General features: G+C 45.5%; 1 protein-coding gene across 2 annotated transcripts in view; it reads right to left on the bottom strand.

The window, feature by feature from the left end:
* RNF8 (ring finger protein 8) overlaps positions 1–22,191 on the bottom strand; it is a 199,303-nt gene extending 177,112 nt beyond the window's left edge. Inside the window, exon 1 of one of the 2 annotated variants that reach the window (XM_086925911.1) lies at positions 21,928–22,191. In XM_086925911.1, the coding sequence (XP_086782037.1) occupies positions 21,928–22,023 (96 nt within the window). In that variant the 5' untranslated portion in view covers positions 22,024–22,191. The remainder of the gene's footprint in view (positions 1–21,927) is intronic. The other variant, XM_086925912.1, reaches the window with a different exon arrangement.
* Between the last annotated feature and the right edge of the window lie 439 nt (positions 22,192–22,630).

Here is a 22,630-nt window from a genome sequence, read left to right on the forward strand (position 1 = left end):
AAAGTTGTGTCTGGCGGTGTTGGGTTCGTTGGATAGGGAGAGAATGAGTTGTGTTATCTGCGTATGACACAATGTTGAGTCCGTAGGTTCTGACGATGGGGTCGAGCGGAGCCATGTAGAAGAGCGTAGGGTTGAGGGGGGATCCCTTTGGGACTCCGAGGTGGTAGGTGTAGGGTCTGAGAGGAAAAGGGGGGGGGGGGGGGAAAGAGGAGGGGAGTCTGACCTGCTGCGTTCTGCCGGAGATAAAGGAGCGCATCCAGTCGAGGGCCTTGTCTTGGAACCCTGTGTCGTAGAGTCTGTGTATTAGGGTGCGGTGAGAGACTGTGTCAAACGCAGCTGAGAGGTCGAGGAGGAGGAGGGCTGCTGTTTCTCCTTTGTCCAGTAAGGTACAGATGTCGTCTGTTGCGGCAAGGAAGGTGGTTTCCGTACTGTGTTTTTTTCTGAAGCCGGATTGGGAGGAGTCGAGGATGTTGTGCGATTCGATGAATGTGGCGAGTTGGCTGTTGATGGCTTTCTTGATGACTTTCGCTGGGAACGGGAGCAGGGAGATGAGTCTGTAGTTTTGGAGGTCAGTGGGGTCTGCCAATGGTTTCTTCAGGAGGGGGTTGATCTCAGCAGGTTTCCAGTCGTCAGGGAACAAAGCGGTTGCCAGGGAGCGGTTGATGGTGTGACAGAGCATGGGTGCGATGGTGACAGCGGCTCTGTTAAAAAGGTCGTGGGGGCCCTAGAGTGGATGGACTTCATCCTCTTCAGTGTGTCTTCGGTGGTGAGGGCTGTCCAGTTGTCGATCAAAGGCTTCAGGGTGTCGGGGGTGGTTGGGGAGGTTTCAGTGTGTTGGTTATCTTTGAAGTGGTTGTTGATGCTCTTGATTTTGTGGTGGAAAAAGGTGCGTAGTTTGTCGCAGAGGTCTTGTGAGGGAGGGATGTCGGTGGACTCGCTGGTGGGTTGGGAGAACTCCTTGATGATGATGTGTTCAATTTTAGATTCCGAATGAATTTCCCAATTCATGCCCTTATATAGGTACAATTCGCATTGCCCTTATATAGGCATAGAAATCCGGTCCGTATTTAGGCATAGCCCATGCTGCCCAAATACAGACATGGCTACTTCCATCCGTACATCTACGTCACAAGGATTTCTTGGAAAAACAGACTCTTAAGCCGTTAGGGACTTCCCCTTGCTTGAATATCGATTTCTCCAAGAACTCATTATTATGCATGAACATCTATTCCTAAGGGGTTAATTCAGGACGCTCATTTGCCAGACTTTACGTCAAAGCTGGCATTCCTAAACACCTTCAAGGTATAAATATACTTTCACTTGCCATGGCAAAGCACGGTGTGGTTCGGTGCAGTTAGACTACCTACTTGCCTGACGCAGCTCGCTACAGCAAGTGCCGAAGGAAGCCAACTCTCCAGCTGACCCAATGCACAGAAGCTGTCATCCTCCTGCCGAGAATCCAGCTCCAGTGTTTCTGACTCCACTTGTGGGGTGTTGGGAAATAGAGTCCGTGAAAGAGATACCAACCTCTCTCATTCTAAGGTATGGAGCCGATTAGAACCTAGAGAAACCGTTGGCAATTCTTGACAAAACTAAACCTATGCTAAAGACAAACACTTACTTCTTCCCTCGTACTAGAGCTAGGTTAGGTACATTGGGGTAGGTGTATTTTAGAAGCACCAGTTGAGTATTTTAGCCTCTTATTTATGTATGTATTTTTTACATGTCATAGCAACAGACAATGCTATTACAGTATTATTTTATATTATTGTTTATGCTGTACGCATTATACTTCGCATTCTATCTAATGATTGTAGCAGTTCACCTCTCTTGCATGAGAAAGAAGATTGTTCAATAAACCCTTTTATTGAAACGCAGTCTCTATTTTTATGCAACTCTGTAGAAACGAAGCATGCACGATTGATTGAGTAAAATAGTGACCTCTGAGCTAGCTGGCACACACACAATTAAGTTCAGTATACTCGAGAGAGACATACTGACCTCAGGCCTATGTCAAATCTGTAGTGTATATTATTTCAATGCGCAGAGGCTATTGGAAATATAGGAACTACACTACATGGCACCCAACGGTTTGGTAAGGCACTAATTTAACGCTTGATACTGGAGTAACTCAGTTGTGCTTTTCTCAGAGACCCCTTTTTCTATAATACTCAAATAGACGTCTGGAGTGGGCAAAAGGATAATATCTGCCATAGCTGAGTAGGACAAAGAAATCCTATGTATTAGCTTTTTGGTTTGTTCAACATTGAAGGATACAGTGTTCCAAAATATTGTGCACCTTATCTTTGTTTACTTGAAACTTGCTCTGCAGATTTTCATTAAACAATGTCAAATAACAGCAACAACACCGAGGCCAGTGGAGCTGTGGCTGACCAAGCCGATGCAGCTTTTAACTTCACAGGTTTCCAAGAAACCGACGATGATGCTATATGCATTCTTCTAAATTTATCGAAAGGCAGTGCTATAAAAAACGTATAAAACATGGCCTAACATCAAGAAGTGGTAGGGGAGTTTTTGTGATAGAAGCACATGAATATCACCAAACAGAGGTATTCTATTTAGGTAGTCTTCCCTGAAGCAAATCCAATGACATGTGTTTCACTTCTACAAAGAAGATGATCCACCAGAGGAATATATTGCGTTTGAGGATATTGAAATTCCACTCACATACCAGAAGCATGAGCTCTGGTTTAGAGGCGCCCTAAAACATTTAAATCACATTACCAAGCTCGGTCCACTAGGTAGACCAGGAGCTACACGGCCGGGTTTAGCCAGCTTTATACCACATCCTGGCATTGATGACATGTCAGATGTAAACTTACTAGCTCAACTCAGAGTTAATCATAATGTATAGACAATTGGTTTAATAGGTCATGCGGACTCTCACAGTCCAACCTGTAATAGTTATTCCACAACATACCTCTCACCAGGGAATACACTAAACATGACACTACAGACTCTACATTCAGTCATTGGTAAATTACCTGCAAAATGGGAATAAATTCCATTCTGGATAGCTCAAAACATTACTCAAATCGAAGCCGTATTTCTTAATACTAGCCCTCATGAGAAACACAGAATTTTAACAATCTGTTTACCAATGGGGATCACACCACATCTACACTAAAACACACGGTGTTCCGTCCATGGAGGTAATACCGGACGTCCTAAAACAGATTCAAAATGAATACGGGGCAGAGCCTGCTTTAAATTTGGGTGTGAAACTACTGAAAGATTTCAAACAGGTCTCTGCAATATTAACTAATATTAAAGGTGAAGCAGCATTAGTGGCGATCTGCCAGTAGTTAAGGGAATTTGATGTAACTGAGCAACCACAGGAACTAGCCAGAATAATTGAAAAATCTTATGAAGAATTAGGCAGACAGTTTGGGTGGTAAACCAGTGAACCCACAACTGTCTGAAAGTCCTGAAAAGGTCTTTACTAAAAACACTCCTAATCCTTCTGGAAAGAAGTGGGAAAATACCAAACAAACTTCTAAAGAGTAGCGTTCTCATTACAGAGGTAGGTCTCCTCAAAAGGAGCCCTCTGAAAGGAGGTATAACCTCAGGAATAAGGATAATTTGAGAAAACCTGATAGATATTGAGATAATGTAAATGTAAATGTAAATGTGTTTCGATTTATATAGCGCACTATAACCCAGGGGTCTCTAGGCGCTTGCTTAGGGAACCCGTCCTGGTATTCCCCTGTGAGATACCCCCGCCGGGTGTCCACAAGGTGAAAGCCAGGCATCCCGCCGCGAGGGGCCGTAGTGGAGATTAAGCAAGCTATTGCCCAGAGTCGCAGAGTGTGATCCCGTGAGTCGAGTAGGCACCAGAGCGAGAATTGTCGACTCCGTGGACTTTTTGAGCCCGAGACCCGCCGAGGTGGGGAATCGAACCCTGGTCCACGGCCGATCTCAGCTTCCGGGTCTGCCGCCTCTAACTCCTGAGCCACACTTCTCCACTGATACACGTTCCTCTCGTACCTTTCAGACTTTGTCACAGAAATCCGAAAGAAGAGGACGGTCCGAAAACAAGGAAGAACGCGTGAAGTCCAAAGAAAATCAACACGTTCAGTAAAGCAAGAAACCTCAATTTACAAAAAAGAAGGTAGCAGGTCTAAAAATCAGACATGCCGAGGATCTTGAGGACACAACTAAAGAACGGAGAATGTGCTCAGACAATGTTGGACCGCGCAGCAGAAGTCACAATAGCTCGCCAGAACCTGAAGGATCTTCTGAAGACAGTGGACGTGAATGAATTTATCCAAGTTGAAAACTTGATGAATTTATCAAGTTGAAACTGCAGATACCAGGGTTAGTTCTCCACATATGTTATATGAAGTAACACTCCGGTTGAAGGGAGACCTACCAAGAAAAGTAAGAGCACTCTTTTGGGAGCGACTTTCAAAGGGTTATGACATTCTTCTAGCTGAACAAGACTGGCCACCAGAATTTGTCAGGGAGTGCCCACATGGCGAAGACATCATTATGCCAGCCTTCTCTAATCATATTCCAATTCATTTTAAATATACCTATGGCAGGAAATGAGCAGTTGCCCAGGCTCCAGCATTATAGAAAATCCTGTAGGATGGGATGAGTATTCACCTCACCATATCATCCAATTAAAAAAGTCAACCAACTGCACAAAGGCAGTATCCAGTTAAGCAAGAAGCTAAACAAGCATTTACAATGCAATGGTCTCGGCATTATTAAAAGGTAGAGCTATCGGCATTGCTCATGACTTTTTTTTTTTAAATCATAAATAAATAAATAGCATTGTCATTTACATTGTCAATAGCTTAATCGTTAAATAAATGGCATTGTCATTTATAATAGCAATAGCTTAATCGTTCGCATATGCATGACCTATTGCATTTACACCCACACAGAGCTACACACACACACACACAGAGAGCCCCCCACACAGTCATTCACATAGAGCCACCCACACAGAGCCACCTACACACAGACCGAGCCACCCACAAATAGAGCCACATACAAAAAAAGCTACCCACACACACAGATCCCCATACACACACACACACACACACACACACACACACAGGATGGGCAAAGTCAGAGAGACGTTTTCATTTTCTACATTCATTCCTCTGTATTTACACAGTCTACTGTGTAAAGAAAAACCTGAAGAATAATTTTGTACATTGGATTCGAACAACCAACACACAGGGCCACTGACACTATGCAACAACGGAAGATTTAATTATGTGGCAAGGTTCGCTAACTTATGCGAACAATAAAAGTCACATTATTTGGCACAACATGGCATATTCTGTGTCACTATTGTACTTTTTTGAAACTTTAACAAACACTACCTCGGCAATATTTTCCTTTCAATAGTACCAGTTTACAGCCGGAGTATAAAAATAAAAAGATGACCAGCTAACATTTGCAAAGGGTCTACATCTTTGGTACTTACTTTGAGGTACCTTTTAATATATTTGAGCTAAAAGCAACTTTTTATGGGTGAAATGTGCAATTCATGCAGCGATGCCTGATGATTTGGCACATGGGGTAAATAAATATTTATGCAGAAAACACTGCAAAAGCAGAAGTGCATCATTTCAGTGGCGCCGCCTGTATGTCTGCAATCAAAACGACAAAGCACCTGTTTTGAAAACTGAATGCTGGCTTTAAATTGGGCAAAAATTCATAATAAAAAAAACATCAAATATGGTCATGGTGTTGTTAAAGTCAATGAAGAGCAAACGATTGGTTTATCACCACTTCCACGAGCGCAAAGGAGACATCAACGACTCTGGCTGATGAAGCACGCGTTAAGAATACACCCTATACACCACTATTTCGGTTTAAGTGTGAAGAGGTGACTCCTCATGTCGTGTTTGCAGCAGGATACTGACAACACAGCAGAACAGCCTCAATATTACATGTAGATGCTTTACTGCTGTATTTCTTTAACAATGTGTCTTCGTGTCATGAAGAAAACAATGCTAAACCGGCTTTCAGAAACTTTCAGAAAAAAAAAAACGTTTTATTTTTGCATGTCTCTTACCTCTTCTTCGTGGGCCTCCCCGATGGCGGATCACTTCCTGGGAGACACAGACATGGAGACGGAGCGACTTTTAGAGGCAGGCTCGGCTCTTCCCCTGGATGTCGACCAAGAGCGGGATGTCTGTCGGCGAGAGGGTGATCTCGAGCGAGATCTGGATTTCCAAGCAGAGGAGCGGGGCCGGTGAGGCGATGGGCACCGCGTTCTCCTGCGGGGAGATGGGCTGCCGCGCCTACAGCGGCTCCTGCTCGGTAATCGTGAACGCAGTCTTCGACCTAAAAACAATGTACCAGCACCCTTCTTCCTGAGCGTCTGCCTGTGATCCTAACTTGAATGGTGCAGCACTTACTACAGGTGATGTCCCGCAATTGCCGTCAGTGTTAGGCACTTAGACCAAAGACAGAATAAGAGCATCCCTCTGGTTAATCACGTACAACACCGAAATGAGTGGCAAATTGACCACACTTCAAATATAGCAAACTCTCACGGTATAGCAAGCTACCCACCAGACAATGCGCTTGGCACTTCAGAGATAGAGTGCTCTCTTCCTTGTAGTCACCACAGGCTCTGTGCAGCCTCTGGCAGAGGTCCCTTGCCCTGCAACCGGATTACTCTAGGCGCCATGTAGCCTGTGCAGAGCTCGCCTGCAGTCTTTAGATATTGCAAGTTCCCTGAAGTATCATGTAGAGCTCACGTGTAATCCTGCTACCTATTGTTATTGCTAGTTCCTCCCAGAGTATCATGCTACCTGTAGTAACTGTAGCAAGCACGCAGCATCAGAAATTCTGACCCTTACAGTGTTTACAGGCTCCCTGTAGTCTATTGACAACGCCCTCATCCTGCAAGGTGTACCCAATGTAAGCTCCTTGCAGCCTCCTGCAGAGCTCCTTCAACCTGCAATCTTTGGTACCTGCAGGCTCCCTGAAGAATATGGAAGAGCTCTTTCATCCTGATACCAGTAGTCGTTGCTAAGTCACATGGCCTCCATGCCTGCAGAACATGGCACTGTAGCCCTCTGATTGGGCGTGGAGTCCACCACAGGTCAGACCCCCCCCCCCCCCCCCCACCCGCCCCAGCCGGGACCTACTCACAACCCTGCTCTGTATGGACGCATGCAGTGGAAATCCGGGGACGTCATTTTATTTATCTAATTAAGGGCCCTGGGGTCGTGAAAAAGAGCCCCTGCAGCGCGGGCGTGAACACTGATTTTTTCCCCCCCCAAAGTCGGCGCCGCTGGCCCGGACTGAGCGCATTATTCCAAACACCCCCGTGGTGTCCCCACCTGGACACTGGAGCCTTGCAGCAGGGACACCGGGCCGCAGGTAACGCTTCATTCATCCCAGAATACTTGCAGGCAGCGCTCGGCGGACACCAACCTTCTTCCTCGCAATGACGCTATTAATGAAGAGCCAACATGCTGACAGGCTACTGACGGCAAGCAGCCCACTCTCTTTTACCCAAAAACGAGGGGAAATCATATAGCACACTGAAGTTATCTATACAGCACTTTACACAACAAATAATGGGACAGGCATGTAAGATACTTAAACTGCAGATATGGCGTAACAGCAGGGGTTGACCACTTTGGAGCCGGGGAACCTGGTTCGAGTCTCTACAGGCACGCTCAACATCCTGTAATTCGGGGCAAATCCCTTCATCTCCCCGTGCCTAACAGAAAGCAAAGCGCCGCGCGCAGCGGCTAGAAACCGATCTTGTGACCACAGTCGAGAAACACCAACATTTACCGTTAATAACGCGCTGATGCACTTTTTATCAAGATTTATACAAATATGACTTTTCAGGGGGAGGGAAGCCCACGCGAATATCATTTAGTAGCGCTTGTGTAAATACTAGAATAGGCATTTTTCAAGCACCTAGAAACAGATCGGGCTGTCAGTGTTTGCTGTTCAGACAGAAGAGCTGTTGCTAGTCAGGGTCAGAGTTCAGGTTGAGTGCATTGCCGATAAGATTGCCAGAAATGCCATTGAATGGGCACAGCTGTCAGGGTGGGGGCCTTGGAAGGGGAGAGGGGGGGCTGAAGGGGGGGTACTGCACGACTGTCACTTTGTACAGAGGAGATATAATTTTTAAAGTGAAAGTTTGAAACCACTGACTTTGCATTTTCAAAAGGCACTGCCTGAGCTTATGTCGGACGAGTTCAGGCTGCATGATTCGGTGGAGAGGCCTCGGCATAATCCTCAGGCGCTGGAGTGCGAGACAAGGCTGCTTCTAGGTTTTAGGAATGATTTCGCGCTAACTACGCGTCTTTGACCTACAGAGGGCAGCGTATGGGGCAGAGACAGTGCGTGTCACATTTATGGTACAATCACATTTGTTCCCGTTAAAGCTATATGTGGCTGTTGTTTAGGTGGTATTAAAATAAGTACCCTGGGTTAGGCAAGAACTGTGGAATAAGTGGCTAATAATTACAAGGAAGGGGTCAGTTCCAAATCTCCACTGTGTGGGAAGGCAGATGCATTTCCATAAGTGGACAGCCCTGCAGGCAGCTCCAGTTGGCCGTTCGATAACTCCTCTGCAGGAGGAGGTGATAGTTATTGCACCTTTTAAAATCCAGAGGGACCTCTTTGTGCAACGGGGAGGGATCTGAAAAGATCGGGTTGCTCATAACGAGAGCCTGCAGGCTCTAAATAGACCCCTTTTTACAGAGCAGGGCTCTTTAATTGCACAAGCTCTCCACTTTTGTATTTGGCTTTGCCGTGCTGACCTCTGTTTATCTTTTGCAGTGTCACCGGATCTCTTTTGCACCTGTGGGAGCCACCGTCTTATAGTTCTGCTTGCATTTAACATCACAACATTTTAGTGCAAATTAAAGCGAAGAAATGGGGCTGTTCGTGCAAGGAAGTGAACTTTCGCTGTTCTTTCGTTACACAACGCCTTGGAGTGAGTTGTGAAGATTGCAGGAAGAACAACTGTGCTCTGTGTTTTTGTTTCTAACTCCGCCTTTCGTTGCAAGTGTTACACAAATATTCAGTAATCATGCATTTAAGTAGAGCAGGCAGGGAGGGAAGGGATCACATGTGGTGGCTCCCCAGTGGATCACACTTGTGGTGCCTCAATATGTGTTCGGTGCACACTGCAGGCACAGACTTCACTGGTGATGGTGCAAAGCGCGGGGATTGCGCAGGGAGGGCTCGACTGGTGACTCGAGGCCCATCTTCACGTGCCCGCTGTTATGTTTGCTCACTATGATTTTAGCACTTTACACACATGCAGCGCCAACAGTTCAGGTTGTTTTCTTCGGCATTCAGCAGCATAGTGTGCAGTGAGACTGCTCTTAGAGCCCCGTGGGGCCATATCCAAGGCTGATGACAGTGGGGAGACCGGCCGAGGGAGAGACCCGCAGCAGGAAGGACGGCGAGAGTGGCGGCGGGCGGCCCGAGCCCCCTGCGCTCTGCTGAGGGCTGTGGGCGGCGGCTGCCGGTGCAGTCGCGGCTTGGGGCGGCTCCAGGTTTCCTCACAGTCTGCGCTCCAGAGCCGGCTGAAACAACTCGGTGCCAAGGGCTCAGCGTAGCGGCGAAGAGGAGCAGAATTTTGGCTGGATATTAGTCAGGGCCAGCGAGGCTGTTCCTGCAAACAAAAACAAAAACAAAAAATGGCGGCCCAAAGCGCCGAAATTGTTCGGGGGCGTATTTGGCCGTCCCCAAAAGGGGCGGAGCATAAAAGTGGAAAGAACAGAACCAACACGCCCCCGAATCCGAAAGAGACTGGGCTAAATAGGAGTGTCTCCCTTCTCCTCCAATGGCTGGCCTCCGTTTAGGAAGCCAGCCAATGGATGAGAGAGGCGGGTTCAAGCCCTGTTTCTAAAACCACTGGAAGACAATAATTGTCCGACTTCCGGCTGGCAAGCGAGCCTTCGGTCCTCGACCTAAAAAAGAGGCTAGGGAGATCCTAGATCAACTTTAATACCAGGGGGTGATTGAAACTTGCACCTCATCATTGAACAATCCTTTGTTTCCTGTCTCCAAACCAGACAATACATATCGTCTAGTATTGGATTACAGACATCTAAATTCTTGTTGCAAAACATTTGCAGTGCAAAATGCACACAGTGCATCTTTAATGAATAACATTGTGCGTAAAAAATGTAAAACCTCATTACATATTTCAAATGGGTTCTTCTGTCAAAACATTGCACCAGAAAGTAGGTATTTGACAGCTTTCTCAATAATGGGGACACAGCGTCACTTCTGTTGTCTCCCTCCGGGATTCAAGAATAGTCCTGGGTTATTCTCAGCAAGGGTAACAGTTAATACAAACGTATGATGACGAAACATTCTCCTATGACGATGACATCTTTCTGACAGAAGAGGACTTGGATAGGCATTTGAACAGGGTGAACACCATTATATTGGGCTTCGCCTCTGAAGGGTACAAATTCAATTTTAAGAAATCAAGAATTGCCCACCTCAACATCCTTTTCCTACGATATGAATTATCAAATGAAGGCAAAAGCCTAGCAGCCAACTTTTTAGAGAAGTGTGCGCTGCTCCAACCTCCTAAAGAGGTGGAGACGAGCTTGCCGGTGGCAGAGACAGGCTCCATCCGCTTGTGCGCTGTGATCATTTACTGCTGCTCCCGATTCAGAGCGTTTTTAATGTAAAGCGATAGCATTGCTGTTTTATACTGCATGGTGTTAGCGACTACTGCTAGCATGTTTTAAAACTTGCACTGTGTTGGTACTAGACTTTTTTAAACCTACGTGTACTCTATTAGGGCTGATTAAGAGTCCAGGGGGGTTACTCACCTGCTGCCCTCCCGCCCCTTTCCGCCATGTCCATTGTGGACGATTGATGCGGAGGGTGAGGAGGAGCCCAGCATTTCCGGGCACACTGCAGACAGGTCAGCGCTCTAGTTGCCCCTCCCCACTCCCTACAAATGTGTGTGGGACAGCGGCCGGGCAGCGGGCGCGCCGAAGGCGCGCCAAAGGCAAGCCCGTCTGCGGCCGAACGGGAGCCGGGGCCACAACCCCTGCCCAATCTCAGCGGCGTTCCACACACTATGGGAGACAGGAATTGCTCCAACTGCGGCCACTCCCAGCTGAGCTGTGCATGCACTCCATAGAGGCTATAAAACTTAGAGACTGCCTTAACTGCTCCTTCAAGGGAAGGAGAGAGCCGGCTAATGGAAAAGGTACTGGGATACTACGGGGAGGATTGCTGAACTGTAGATCCCTTAGTAAGCATAGTATCCAGATCTGGGAGCTCCTTTTAGATGAAAAGCTTGACGTACTTTTTTTAACGGAAACATGGCTGGGGGATAACTCAGACCCTGATGTCATAGAGGCTCTCCCTCCCGGTTATACTATAGCTAGAATTGATAGAGCAACGGGTAGGGGCGAGGGGATTGCAATTAATATTAAAGCACCGCTTGAATGCACTCTAGAACCCCTAGTAATGGATAACTGCGAGGCAGGTTATTTTGGATTAAGATTAGGGCCGCAGACCTCTATTACAGGGATTCTCCTCTATCGTCCCCCAGAGGCGCTTGGCAATTTTAGGATGAGTCTGCAGGAGGGTATTGCCAATTAGGCGGAGCAGGCTTCTTGTGCTAGGGGACCCGAATATACATCTTGAAGATGTCTCGCTTAAGGAGGCAGTAGATTTAAGGCAGGATTTGCAGGCTATGCAATTGGAGCTGAAAATTACTACTCCCACCCATAAACACGGCAATCTGCTAGATCCCGTATTTGCCAGTTGGGACTGGTTGGAGGTGGACACACCTTTACCAATCCCCTGGTCTGACCACTTCCTGGTACCCTTTAAAATAAATGTTTCGGCGGAAGAGACACAGAGGGGAGGAAATAAGAGCTATCCCCATCGTAAATGGAAAAAAGTCTTGCAGGACACATTTAATAAGCTGATGCAGGAAGGAGGGCCCCCGGGAGGATCCGACAGTGATAGCGCTAATGGAAATCTAGACGAGCGCATCCTTAGGGCCCTCAACGGGGTGGCTCTGCTGCTCCAGACTACACCGGGAAGTAGAGCTAGGAAATCTGCTCCCTGGTTTACACCTGCCTTGCAGACGGCCAGGTCTGACTGCAAGAGATTAGAGAGGAGCTGGCGTAAGTGCTTTTGTACGAAGGAAAAGAGCTGCTATAGGGCGGCGCAGAGGAAATATCAAGTGATGCTGAGAGTAGCTAAGGCCTCCCATTATAAAAATAGAATTGGGGAAGCAGAGAACTCCTCGAAGGAACTTTAAGATTTTTAAGGAACTTTTTAAGATTTTTAAGGAGATCTCTTTGGTAGCCAGCTCGAATGCACCGGACAACGACTCGGCAACCGAATGCAATCGAGTAGCGCAGTATTTTGCCAGGAAGGTTAGGAACATCTACGCCTCATTCTCTAGCAGCCCTGAAAGCGGGTTGACCTTTGAGGAAGTGCCAGGGGGCGAGTAATTCGGATAGGAGCTTGGAGCAACTCATAGTTCCCCCTCCGGATGCTCTGCGTAGTATATGTCTCAGTGTCAAGTCCGGATCCCCTAGGGATCCAGCGCCACCTAGGGTGTTGGGAGACAGCCTGCTGGTCCTGGAGCCTTATATTAGGCATGTTATTGAGATCTCCTTTGCTTCCCAGACACTTCCGGCAGCTTGGAAGAAAGCAGTAGTCCTACCAATTAGGAAGAAACCCAATGTTAGCCATGAAGTCCTAGAGAACCTTAGGCCGATTTCTCTGCTACCGTGCTTAGCTAAGGTGGCCGAGAAGGTGGTTAATACTCAATTGATGGCTCATTTAGAGAAGGCTAATCTTCTACATCCCTCCCAATCGGGTTTCCGGACAGGTTACTCGACCGAAACCGCCCTGCTGAGAGCTACAGAGACCATAAGACAAGGTGCAGATGTCGGACACACCATGGCACTGGTAATGCTACACCTCAGTGCGGCGTTCGACACTGTAGCTCATTTCACCTTGCTGCAGTGTCTGAACAAAGGTGTGTCGCAGGATCTGCACTGGGTTGGTTGAAATCTTTCTTAACGGGACGTAGCTTTCAGGTCCAACGGGGCTCCTTTCAGTCCACTGAGGTAGCAGTAGAACAGGGGGTGCCCCAGGGCTCGGCCCTCAGTCCCACCTTATTTAATTTATACATGGCCCCTTTGGCTGAGGTTGTGCAAGCCTTTGGAGTGGAGTTAGTCTCCTACGCTGATGACACCCAACTGTTGATCTCCCTTTCCCAAGCGCCATCGGTCGAGGCGTCCAACTTTAACCCCTTCAATGCTCATGACGGAACGGTTCCGTCATGAGCATCGGTCGAGCTGTGCTCATGACGGAACCATTCAGTTTTTCATTAGGGCCCAGCACCGGCGGTAAATCTGCACCGCACGGATGAGTTTAAGGCTTGCATGCAGGCGTTGGCCTCTTGGCTGAACAAGCATTGCCTAAAGCTAAATGGAGCAAAGACCGAGGTGCTTGTGGTCGGAGGAGATAGGCTCAGTTGGACGGATGATTGGTGGACACAATGTCTGGGCCCTATTCCTACTCCTTGTAAGGAGGCTAAGAACCTGGGGATATGGGTGGACCCTACCCTTTCTTATGAGGGGCACATCCGGCGTGTGGTGGGAAAATGTTTTGGTGTTACAAAACCTTGGACCTGTTCCCTTTAGAAGCGAGACGCACTATGACCCAGGCCCTCATCACATCCCATATGGATTACGGGAATGTCTTATACCTGGGTGCATCGGAAAAAAGTATGGGGCGTTTACAAATTCTACAAAATGCGGCTGCCAGGCTAGTTTTGAGACTTCCTAGAAGAGCAGCTTCTAAGCCTGCACTTGCTGCACTTCATTGGCTACCGGTCAAGAAGAGAGTCCTGTTCAAATCCCTCCTAATATGCCATCGTATTCTCTGGCACAATGCCCCTCCTTACCAGGAGACCTGGTTACTTGGTATGTGCCAGGCAGAGCTCTACGCTCAGGTGGGACAGGGCGGCTTGAAATCCCTCAGATCAAGAAAGCCAGAATGGGGGGGATGTTCTTTCAGAGTCATAGTCGCTCACATTTGGAATAAACTCCCGGTGGGTCTCAGACTGGAAAGGTCCGAGGCCAAGTTCAGGAATCTCCTCAAAACTTATCTGTTTACTATTTTGGGGCGCATCTATACGGAAAGGTGTTTTGCGGATGGCATCTGGCGGGTTTGCTCTCCACAGCGCGGGGACACGCCGGGATGGCGTAACCAGGCGCTTTATAAACTACATTATTATTATTAAAACGCTGAAAAACTTAGCCGATTCTAGGTTTCATGAACTTCGAAAGAACATACATTTTAAATTACGTAGAAAGGGTTAAACCTCTTTACGAATTAATCAAACCTGATTTTAAAAACAGTAAATTGGACACAAACACACAGAAATTTTGCATTCATTGCAAACAGACATGTTAGCAACTAAACCTTTGCAAACCGGCATAAACGCACGCAACTTAGTGATCCAAATTATTCCAGAACAATGCGGATTCACGTACTTATCTTTTAACGAAGGTGAAAAAGTACCAATAAGCTTACAAATCACATTTGTACACACAAGCAGAAATGAAATTCACTCCTACAGAAAAAATTCTGACAGCTGTTCAAACTGCTGTAGCAAAAGAGAGAGCCCTCGCACAGGGTAAGCACAGTATGGTTGTTACACCTGTACCTGCCTTAGAGACAGTGACGAAAACGAGCATTCCAAATGCTAAAGCTTTACATCCAAGATGGATACAATGGGTTAATTCTCTTGCTGCAACTGATGTTGAATACGTGTTTGACCCTTATTTGAAAACACAAGCATTTCTACAATACGAACAAGAATGTCCTCTGCCTACTGAAATTCTGCCTCTAGAGCAGTATGAATGTATAATTTATACTGACGGATCAGTTCATCCCGCTATGGGGGGTAAACAAGCCTATAGTGCAGCGTGCGCGGTCGTTAAAGGTTATAATATAAAAAATACATACGGAGTAACATATGTAATCTATGCCATCTATGGATTGAGGTGACATTTAAAAACAACTCTGCCTTCGGTCTTCTGGTTGCAAATGTCAACAAAACTCAATGGCAATAATGGGCCATATTACTCTATATCTATATCCATCCATACTAATATAATAAAAAGAGAGCCCTAACATTTGAGGCGGGTAATCTAAGGAACCACAGCACCAATCACAACACCCAATACAGCGTTGGAAAGTGTAGTTGCAGCAGAAGGACATAGGCTATGCAGACGCCCACCATATACATTTAAAAGCTAAAAGAACCGTGCCAGAAAAGTAGTCCCTTGTGGGAGTGTCTGCGTTGTGCTGGGGGCGTGACAAACGCTGGGAGCGTGTGGTACATTCCGCCCTTCATGCCATGTCTCATATCGTGTGCTGTGGGCGTGTGCTGGGGCGTGTGCAGGGCGCGGGATTATGGAGAAAAAAAGTGAGCGTTGTGCCCAATATTTCATTATTTTTTCTTCCCAGGTTCTGTACATTCCAGCTCCGGGTGTCCACCCTGCTCCCTCTAAATACCCCTGCACCCCATAATCATAACCCACCCTTACTCCTTAAAATACCCCAACAACCTTAAACACTAACCCATCTTAACCCTATAAATATACCCTGTACCCCAAAACCTAAACCCTAAAAATACCCCTGTACCCCAAAACCCAAACCTACCCCTGAACCCTAAAATACCCCTGTACCCCAAAACCCAAACAAAAATACCCCTGTACCCCAAAACCCAAACCAAGCCCTGAACCCTAAAAAATACCCCTGTACCCCAAAACCCAAACCTAACCCTATAATACCCCTGTACCCCCAAACCTAGACCTGAACCCTAAAAATATCCCTGTACCCCAAAACACAAACCTACCCCATAACCCTTAAAATACCCCTGTACCCCAAAACCCAAACCTACCCCTGAACCCTAAAAATACTCCTATACCCCAAAACCCAAACCTAGCCCTGAACCCTAAAAATACCCCTGTACCCCAAAACCCATACCTATCCCTAAACCCTAAAACTACCCCTGTACCCCATAACCCAAAACTATATCTGAACCCTTAAAATACCCAAACACCCCAAAACATATACCCCTATACCCATACTTACCTTTTCCAAACATTAAAAAAAACATGCTTTTACCATTCATGCATTTACAACGAATTTTGTTGTAAATGTATGCGTGGTAAAAGCATATAAAATGTAATGCCATGCGTTATAATGGCATTGCGGAGTCATGGTACTTTCGTAATGAAAGTATGCGGAGTGATGGTATGCGGAAAGAAAGTTGAAGAATAATGGGTGTTTACCCTCCCCGGTAAGTACATTGGTGGCACGGCGGCCCACATCTCCAGCAACATACTCATATTTTTTCACCACCGATTTGAAAAATGCACAGGTCTCTCTCCTCATTGATGGCCAGCACCGACATACACTTTTAGACATCCCTCCCGCCACAAGTTCTAGAATTGCGACCTTTAGAGCTGGGGAGCTACGTTCGAATCTCGGCATCAGCTCAACATCCTGTGATTCCAGGCAAATCGCTTTGTCTCCCCGTGCCTACCACAAATGAATGTGTTCTTCTGTAATGTAAATTGTGCTCATGCCATGTTGTCGAGTTCGCGCTATATAATATTGCAAGGAAAAATAAAGTAGGGAATCTCGAGTTCACACACTACTGAACGCGCACTCTTAAGTGCATCAGCAGTGCACTGTGAATCGGTGCGTTTCACAGTCCTGTCACAGATAAGAAATGCTATCAAAACAAAATCCTACAAAACAATATACTACTGGCCGGCAGCAATTCATACCCGAAAAAAGTAAGTTTATTCGCCTGCTCGGTCCTAGCACGTTTCGGCTCGGGGTGGGCCTTCATCACATGACCTATAATACTGGGTCATATTAATATATATCGGTGCGCCTGCCCGCTTTTCAATTCCGCTAAGAAAAAAGGCAAGAGTGGACCCAAATTCATCCAAGTGATTTATTTAAGTAATCACCATGAAGTGTTTTGGGATGTAGAGCTGGCCTTGATGATATATATATATATATATATATATATATATATCTCTAGCTCTTCGCCAATATGACGCTATATATGTGATATTACACTATATTTGATCCAATATTGCCATAGAGTAGTTTTAGTGACATCTATAAACATGCAAGACACTGACCACTCGTGCACAAAACTAGGGCCCTGAAATGGAGTACCTTGCCCTAGAAGTCAGTTGGCAGAACGGGGAGGATGAGTGGGGCAGTGATCTGTGGAAACGTGGCAACATAAGGGGATTGCAAGTATTCAAAACACTACTATGGCATGAGCGCTGGCATAATCAGAGAGGCTACAGCAGAGCTCCTATACAATGAGATTGCTGTCAATTTGTCGTTGCACTACATTGCACCAAAGGGACAAGTGGATTTTGTTACAGGACAAGTAGATTTATGAAGCAACCTGCCCCATGGACAAGTAGATATTTTATTAAATTCCACACCCCCCTGCTTACAGCCTGGAATCTATTTATTCCGAGGTATCTTGCCCTGCATTGGATGAACATTTGACCAGAAGTCGTTTGCAAAGCCGCATATGTGCAGCAACTCCATAATAACAAATGCGTTAGTACAGGTCACTGATGTGCTAGCAGAGAAGCCTGGCTCTGAGAAAGTGTCATCTAGACATTTATCTTAGGGAATTGATGCAATCTGCCATCAAGGTCAGCATCAGCTCAATCAATCCGAAGTTTGTCCATGATGACACAGGGATTCCCCATTAACTTGTGATTTATGCCGCAAACAATTGTATTGTTTTGACAATGTTACACCATTTTTTTTTTCCAGGCAAGTTTTACCTTACCACATTCCAAAGAGAAAAGTGTGAAATTTTACATAAAACAAAGCATCTACTAGCACACACAGCTCAGAAAATGCTCATCACTTGTATACCTTTTAAAACTAAAATATACGACATCCATACTTATGTAAAAGGAAGTGAAATGGGGAGCTTTTGACTCTTCTGTGTCATACCCTTTTGTGCACACATAGCCTTTTCCCTCAAAGAGAGCTGCCCCTCAATATTATGCCTAAATATTCTGGAATCTTGCTATATCCCTGACTACGTTAATGGTGATGTAAAAGGGTGTCCGCTCTCATACTGTGGTAAGTGTGTAGTGTAAGACTTCTCACTTCAAATTCCCGTTTGTATTTAACTTTTGACAATTAGACTTCAACGTCTGCTCCTTTATTGTATCTGAATATTGGTGAGAACATTTACCTCAGGTACTGTGAGAATAGATATTTGTGGTAGACCGTCTGTATACCAAAATGTTGGAGCTAACTCTCCTGATGGGCTTGTCTAAAGGAGGGATAGGAGTGAAACCCTGGTGTGGCATGTTGCTGTGGTTAGTGGACTAGGAGTTGTGGTGTGTGGACATATGCGGGTCACCTGTACTTAGACATATGGCACACAAACTGTGAAGTGTTAATTTTGTCACCTCAACTTTCGACCTCTGGGTACATCTGAGTGTGAAGAAAAGTAGTGATTACACCGAATAAAGGGGGCTGACTGCTCAAAAAGGCTACAAATCCATAGACATGTTAAAGAAAGTACTTGCTTCTTTTCTGCCCTCTAGAGAACACATTGTAATGTGTTTTTATGAATAACTAGTTGAAGGTGCGCATCAAAGACATTTGTGGTAGTTTAATGGACTGAACTTCTAACCCGCAGGGTGTTCAGTTTTCATCTAATCGCTTTCAACTAAGTTTCAGTGGCTTCTCTTTACCCCATTGTGCACAGTGCAAGAAATTTACTATTTGCATGACGTGTTAGTAGTTCTTTACGACATGTGCGGACCTACGTTAACCAGCTTAGCTGGTGTGTTCCTTGTAAAACAGGCAGACACTGCAATGCTTGGATAGGTTTTAAATGTTCTCATTATCCCCACTGTATACAACGGTCAGTGTGAGCATTAGGGCTGCAGTGCAAAAATAACATTTGCATAGCGCATTCAAATACAATTACTAGGAGACAGTTAATAATTGGTATTATTAATGAATTCAAATTAAATGTGTCGACATCAAAAAGATTAAGTTAAGTCAGATTCTTTGGGACCTGAAGCTGCAAAGCGGTGGTTACGCTTATCACTCCATTGAGACGTATTAACCCACTGAGCTTTTTTTTTTTTTTTTTTTTTAACAAAGAGGAACCAAATTCAACTCCCTACTGGCAGCAATTAAGCAAGACATTTCAGACCACTGGGAAGCATCACTAAGGACAATAACGCACCCCCTGTAAATGAGAACAGAGGGGATTCGTGCAAGCTCTGTGACTAAGTCATGTTCAACTGAGGGAGACGATAGAGATGGTTCGGATACAGGAGACCAGCTGGTGCAAAGAGGATGCCAAATTAGTCTATTTGTAGGTCACCTGAAAGATTTTAGTCCCCAAGGGTAGGGGAGCATCTTTATTTCGGAAGAATTAGGGGGGCGTATAGGTCACTTTGCCCTCTGGCCTAGCAAGTGCATGTGAACTAATCTGGAGAGTGGATGTTATTTCTTGTTTCATGGGGAAGTCCAGAGATCTTTCAATCTAAACTGTTTGCGCGTATCCACGGGGAGGGGGGACATGGCATTAAAACTACCCACCTAACTGTGCCAGCTACAGGTGTGGATTATTTAAGGTTCATGGTAGGCATGCAAGTAGCACCAAGAACGTTGCTCTCTGGTGTGGCATAAAATACCGGGATCTAGGCTAAAGTGTTCTAGTCTGGGTTGCTTCGATACGGATAAAGGATCTGGTTTTCGTTTCCCTGTAATAGTATTGGTGGTATTTCCAATAATAGGTTTAACTAATACACAGTGCTCTTATTTCTACACAGAACCCTGCTGTCATTCAGATGGGCGATTGCCCGGTTACTTTTATCACAGAGACATATCTTTAAGCCCCGGTGTCTCCCGTTTACTACCCCCACGGTATTCCAGACGCCAGGGTCATGGCTCTTTCCAACCCAACTTCCCATCCTCTTTAACTATCCGACTCTGCAACTTTGTTGCCTGGTCGATTCGTGCAAAATGCAGGCTATACAATTCAATTCAATTCAAAAAGTGCTTTATTCGAGTAATTACTCATAAAAGCAAGACATACAGACATATTAAAAAAACAAATATACAAGTACTCAAAAATTACAAAAGCACTTACAAATCCATAGAACCATTATATTAAAACAATCCACAATATTAGTAAGCGAATAAGAAGGTGTAAAAGTTCATTATTAAAAACTTGATTTTAGATGACCAAAGTTAAAAACATTAATATACATTTCATGGAGACAGTGATACAATACATAAGCAAGGAATAGTCAATTCACTAGCAATCTCTGCTTATCATCGGCAGAGAATAGTTACATAACTAGCAGTCTCTGCCCGATTATCCAAGCCCACCCAAGATATTTTGCAGTGGCAATTATAATCCATGTAAGGGAGGTTGTACATAAAATGCGCAACGCAACTCTACTACATGTGGTACCAAGGTTTCTGCACATAGGTGAGATAATGAAAAGGAAGGCACTCCTTTCTTTTTACAAAAATATAATTTAAATCCTCTTATTTTTTACACATGCGTGCTGCAGCGGTGGCACGTTTGTCCTTCTTCCGTGCCTGCTAAACTACCAACCTAACTTGAGTGGATGAACCTCTCAACCCCTGCGCACTGTTGCTGCTAGTGAATCACACTAGAAATATCATCATTTTAATTTTCATTTCACTTTTTTCAAATATAAATTTATCACATAACCAAATTCACCATTCTTCTTTGAAAGTATTATATTTAATCATCAGTTCATTTTCAATAAATTCAAACATATATTCAAAAAACAAAACATCAACCTACGGATGTTCGTTGTTTTGAGCATCCGTAGGTTTTTGTAACTTGAATCTGATGAGAAGAAACAGGATAATATTATGAAATTACTGATATGAGATATTCATATTTTCAGGCCCCTGAGGAAGAGTCCAACTAGGACTCGAAATGCATCGGGCTACATCAACTATACTTTGTCAAGAAAGATTTTGTTGATACAGTGAAATTCTGAAATGTTTTGTTTTTTGAATATATGTTTGAATTTATTGAAAATGAACTGATGATTAAATATCATACTTTCAAAGAAGAATGGTGAATTTGGTTATGTGATAAATTTATATTTGAAAAAAGTGAAATGAAAATTAAAATGATGATATTTCTAGTGTGATTCACTAGCAGCAACAGTGCGCAGGGGTTGAGAGGTTCATCCACTCAAGTTAGGTTGGTAGTTCTGCACATAGGTGCCAGCCAGACTCGTCGCTATACATGCATATCAAAAGAGTGCTGTGAAAGCTCCCGAGCTTTGGTACAAGGTTGTACGATGGGTGGTCAGGGTTTCTTCATTATCAGAAGACGACAGTGGTTGAATCATGCGACAGCAGCCTACGGTGCAGGTCAAGTTCTGTTTAAATCTCGGTAATTGGACATCAGTGCATCTGTTTACTTAACATTCACACAAATCCTATTATGGGCCCCCACTATTATATACTGTCTGTAAGGGTAGGCTACCAAGATCCAAAGTAGTCGTTTACTTTTCAGAACACCACCCTCACACATCCCACCGGTCTTCGGCCTTGCCACACAATTCTGTAGGCTACACTGCACTGCTTGTTCCACTGTGTGCTGGCAGATAAGAGTGTTCCTATATCCCAAGTAAGCGGCCACTAGGCTCCTCTCTGGGAGACGGAAAGAGGATGCAATTGTGGCATTTGTGCCAGGTCTTAAGTACCTATTGACATCTTGCGTGCTGTCGGATGACGTGTCTGTGCTGCTGTGACGCAAAGCGTGCCACCGTGATGACGCCAGAGGAGCCCGAGACTGCTTACCTCCGTGTTGTTCTCCAGCAGAAGCCACTCGGCGTTCATTCCCCTCCTCCGCAAGCACCAGCAGCGGTCGCTCTCCTTCTGGCTGCTGCCCGCCATTCCACAGTGCGCGGACCCGCTAACTCTGTAGCCCGGTGTTCCCCGCCCGTTCCTCCCCCATCCCTCGGCAACAAGCCTTGGCCAGTCTCTCTCCGCGGACCCTTCTTTCGCGCAAGACCGTAACAATCGAGGGCGCCTGCGCCTAACGATCCGTCGTCTCTGTCGATGACGTTTACAGTCCTAGAGCTGTCCTCACGAAAGTAGTGGCGAGCGTGAGAGCAATAGAAAGAGGACATTCAAGCTGCGGCCGTCGCCGCTGCCCTGGGGAGGGGCGCAGCTGATTCGCGAACTAGAAATAGCCTGAAGAGGAAGTATGCGTAGCTGTGATGTCACAGCATGGCCATCTTAGTCAGGGACTCCACTCAACAAGACTGTACACTACCGATCACCATGGTAACTCTTTGTGGGCCGTATGTCTATCGAGCGGGAAGTTACATGTCGGTGTCAGTCTGAAAGTACTAGTTCAACTGTACCACCAGCATCGATACACAAACAAGCAAAATCACCTAGGCTGGTATTTTCAGTTTTTTTATATACTTAAAACAGCAAATGTAAATAGAAAACACGTTAAAATATGCTCTAGAGCTGCGTTAATAATCGAACATTT

The sequence above is a fragment of the Lissotriton vulgaris genome, chromosome 6, assembly GCF_964263255.1.
Source record: "Lissotriton vulgaris chromosome 6, aLisVul1.2, whole genome shotgun sequence".
In the NCBI taxonomy this organism is placed as follows: Eukaryota; Metazoa; Chordata; class Amphibia; order Caudata; family Salamandridae; genus Lissotriton; species Lissotriton vulgaris.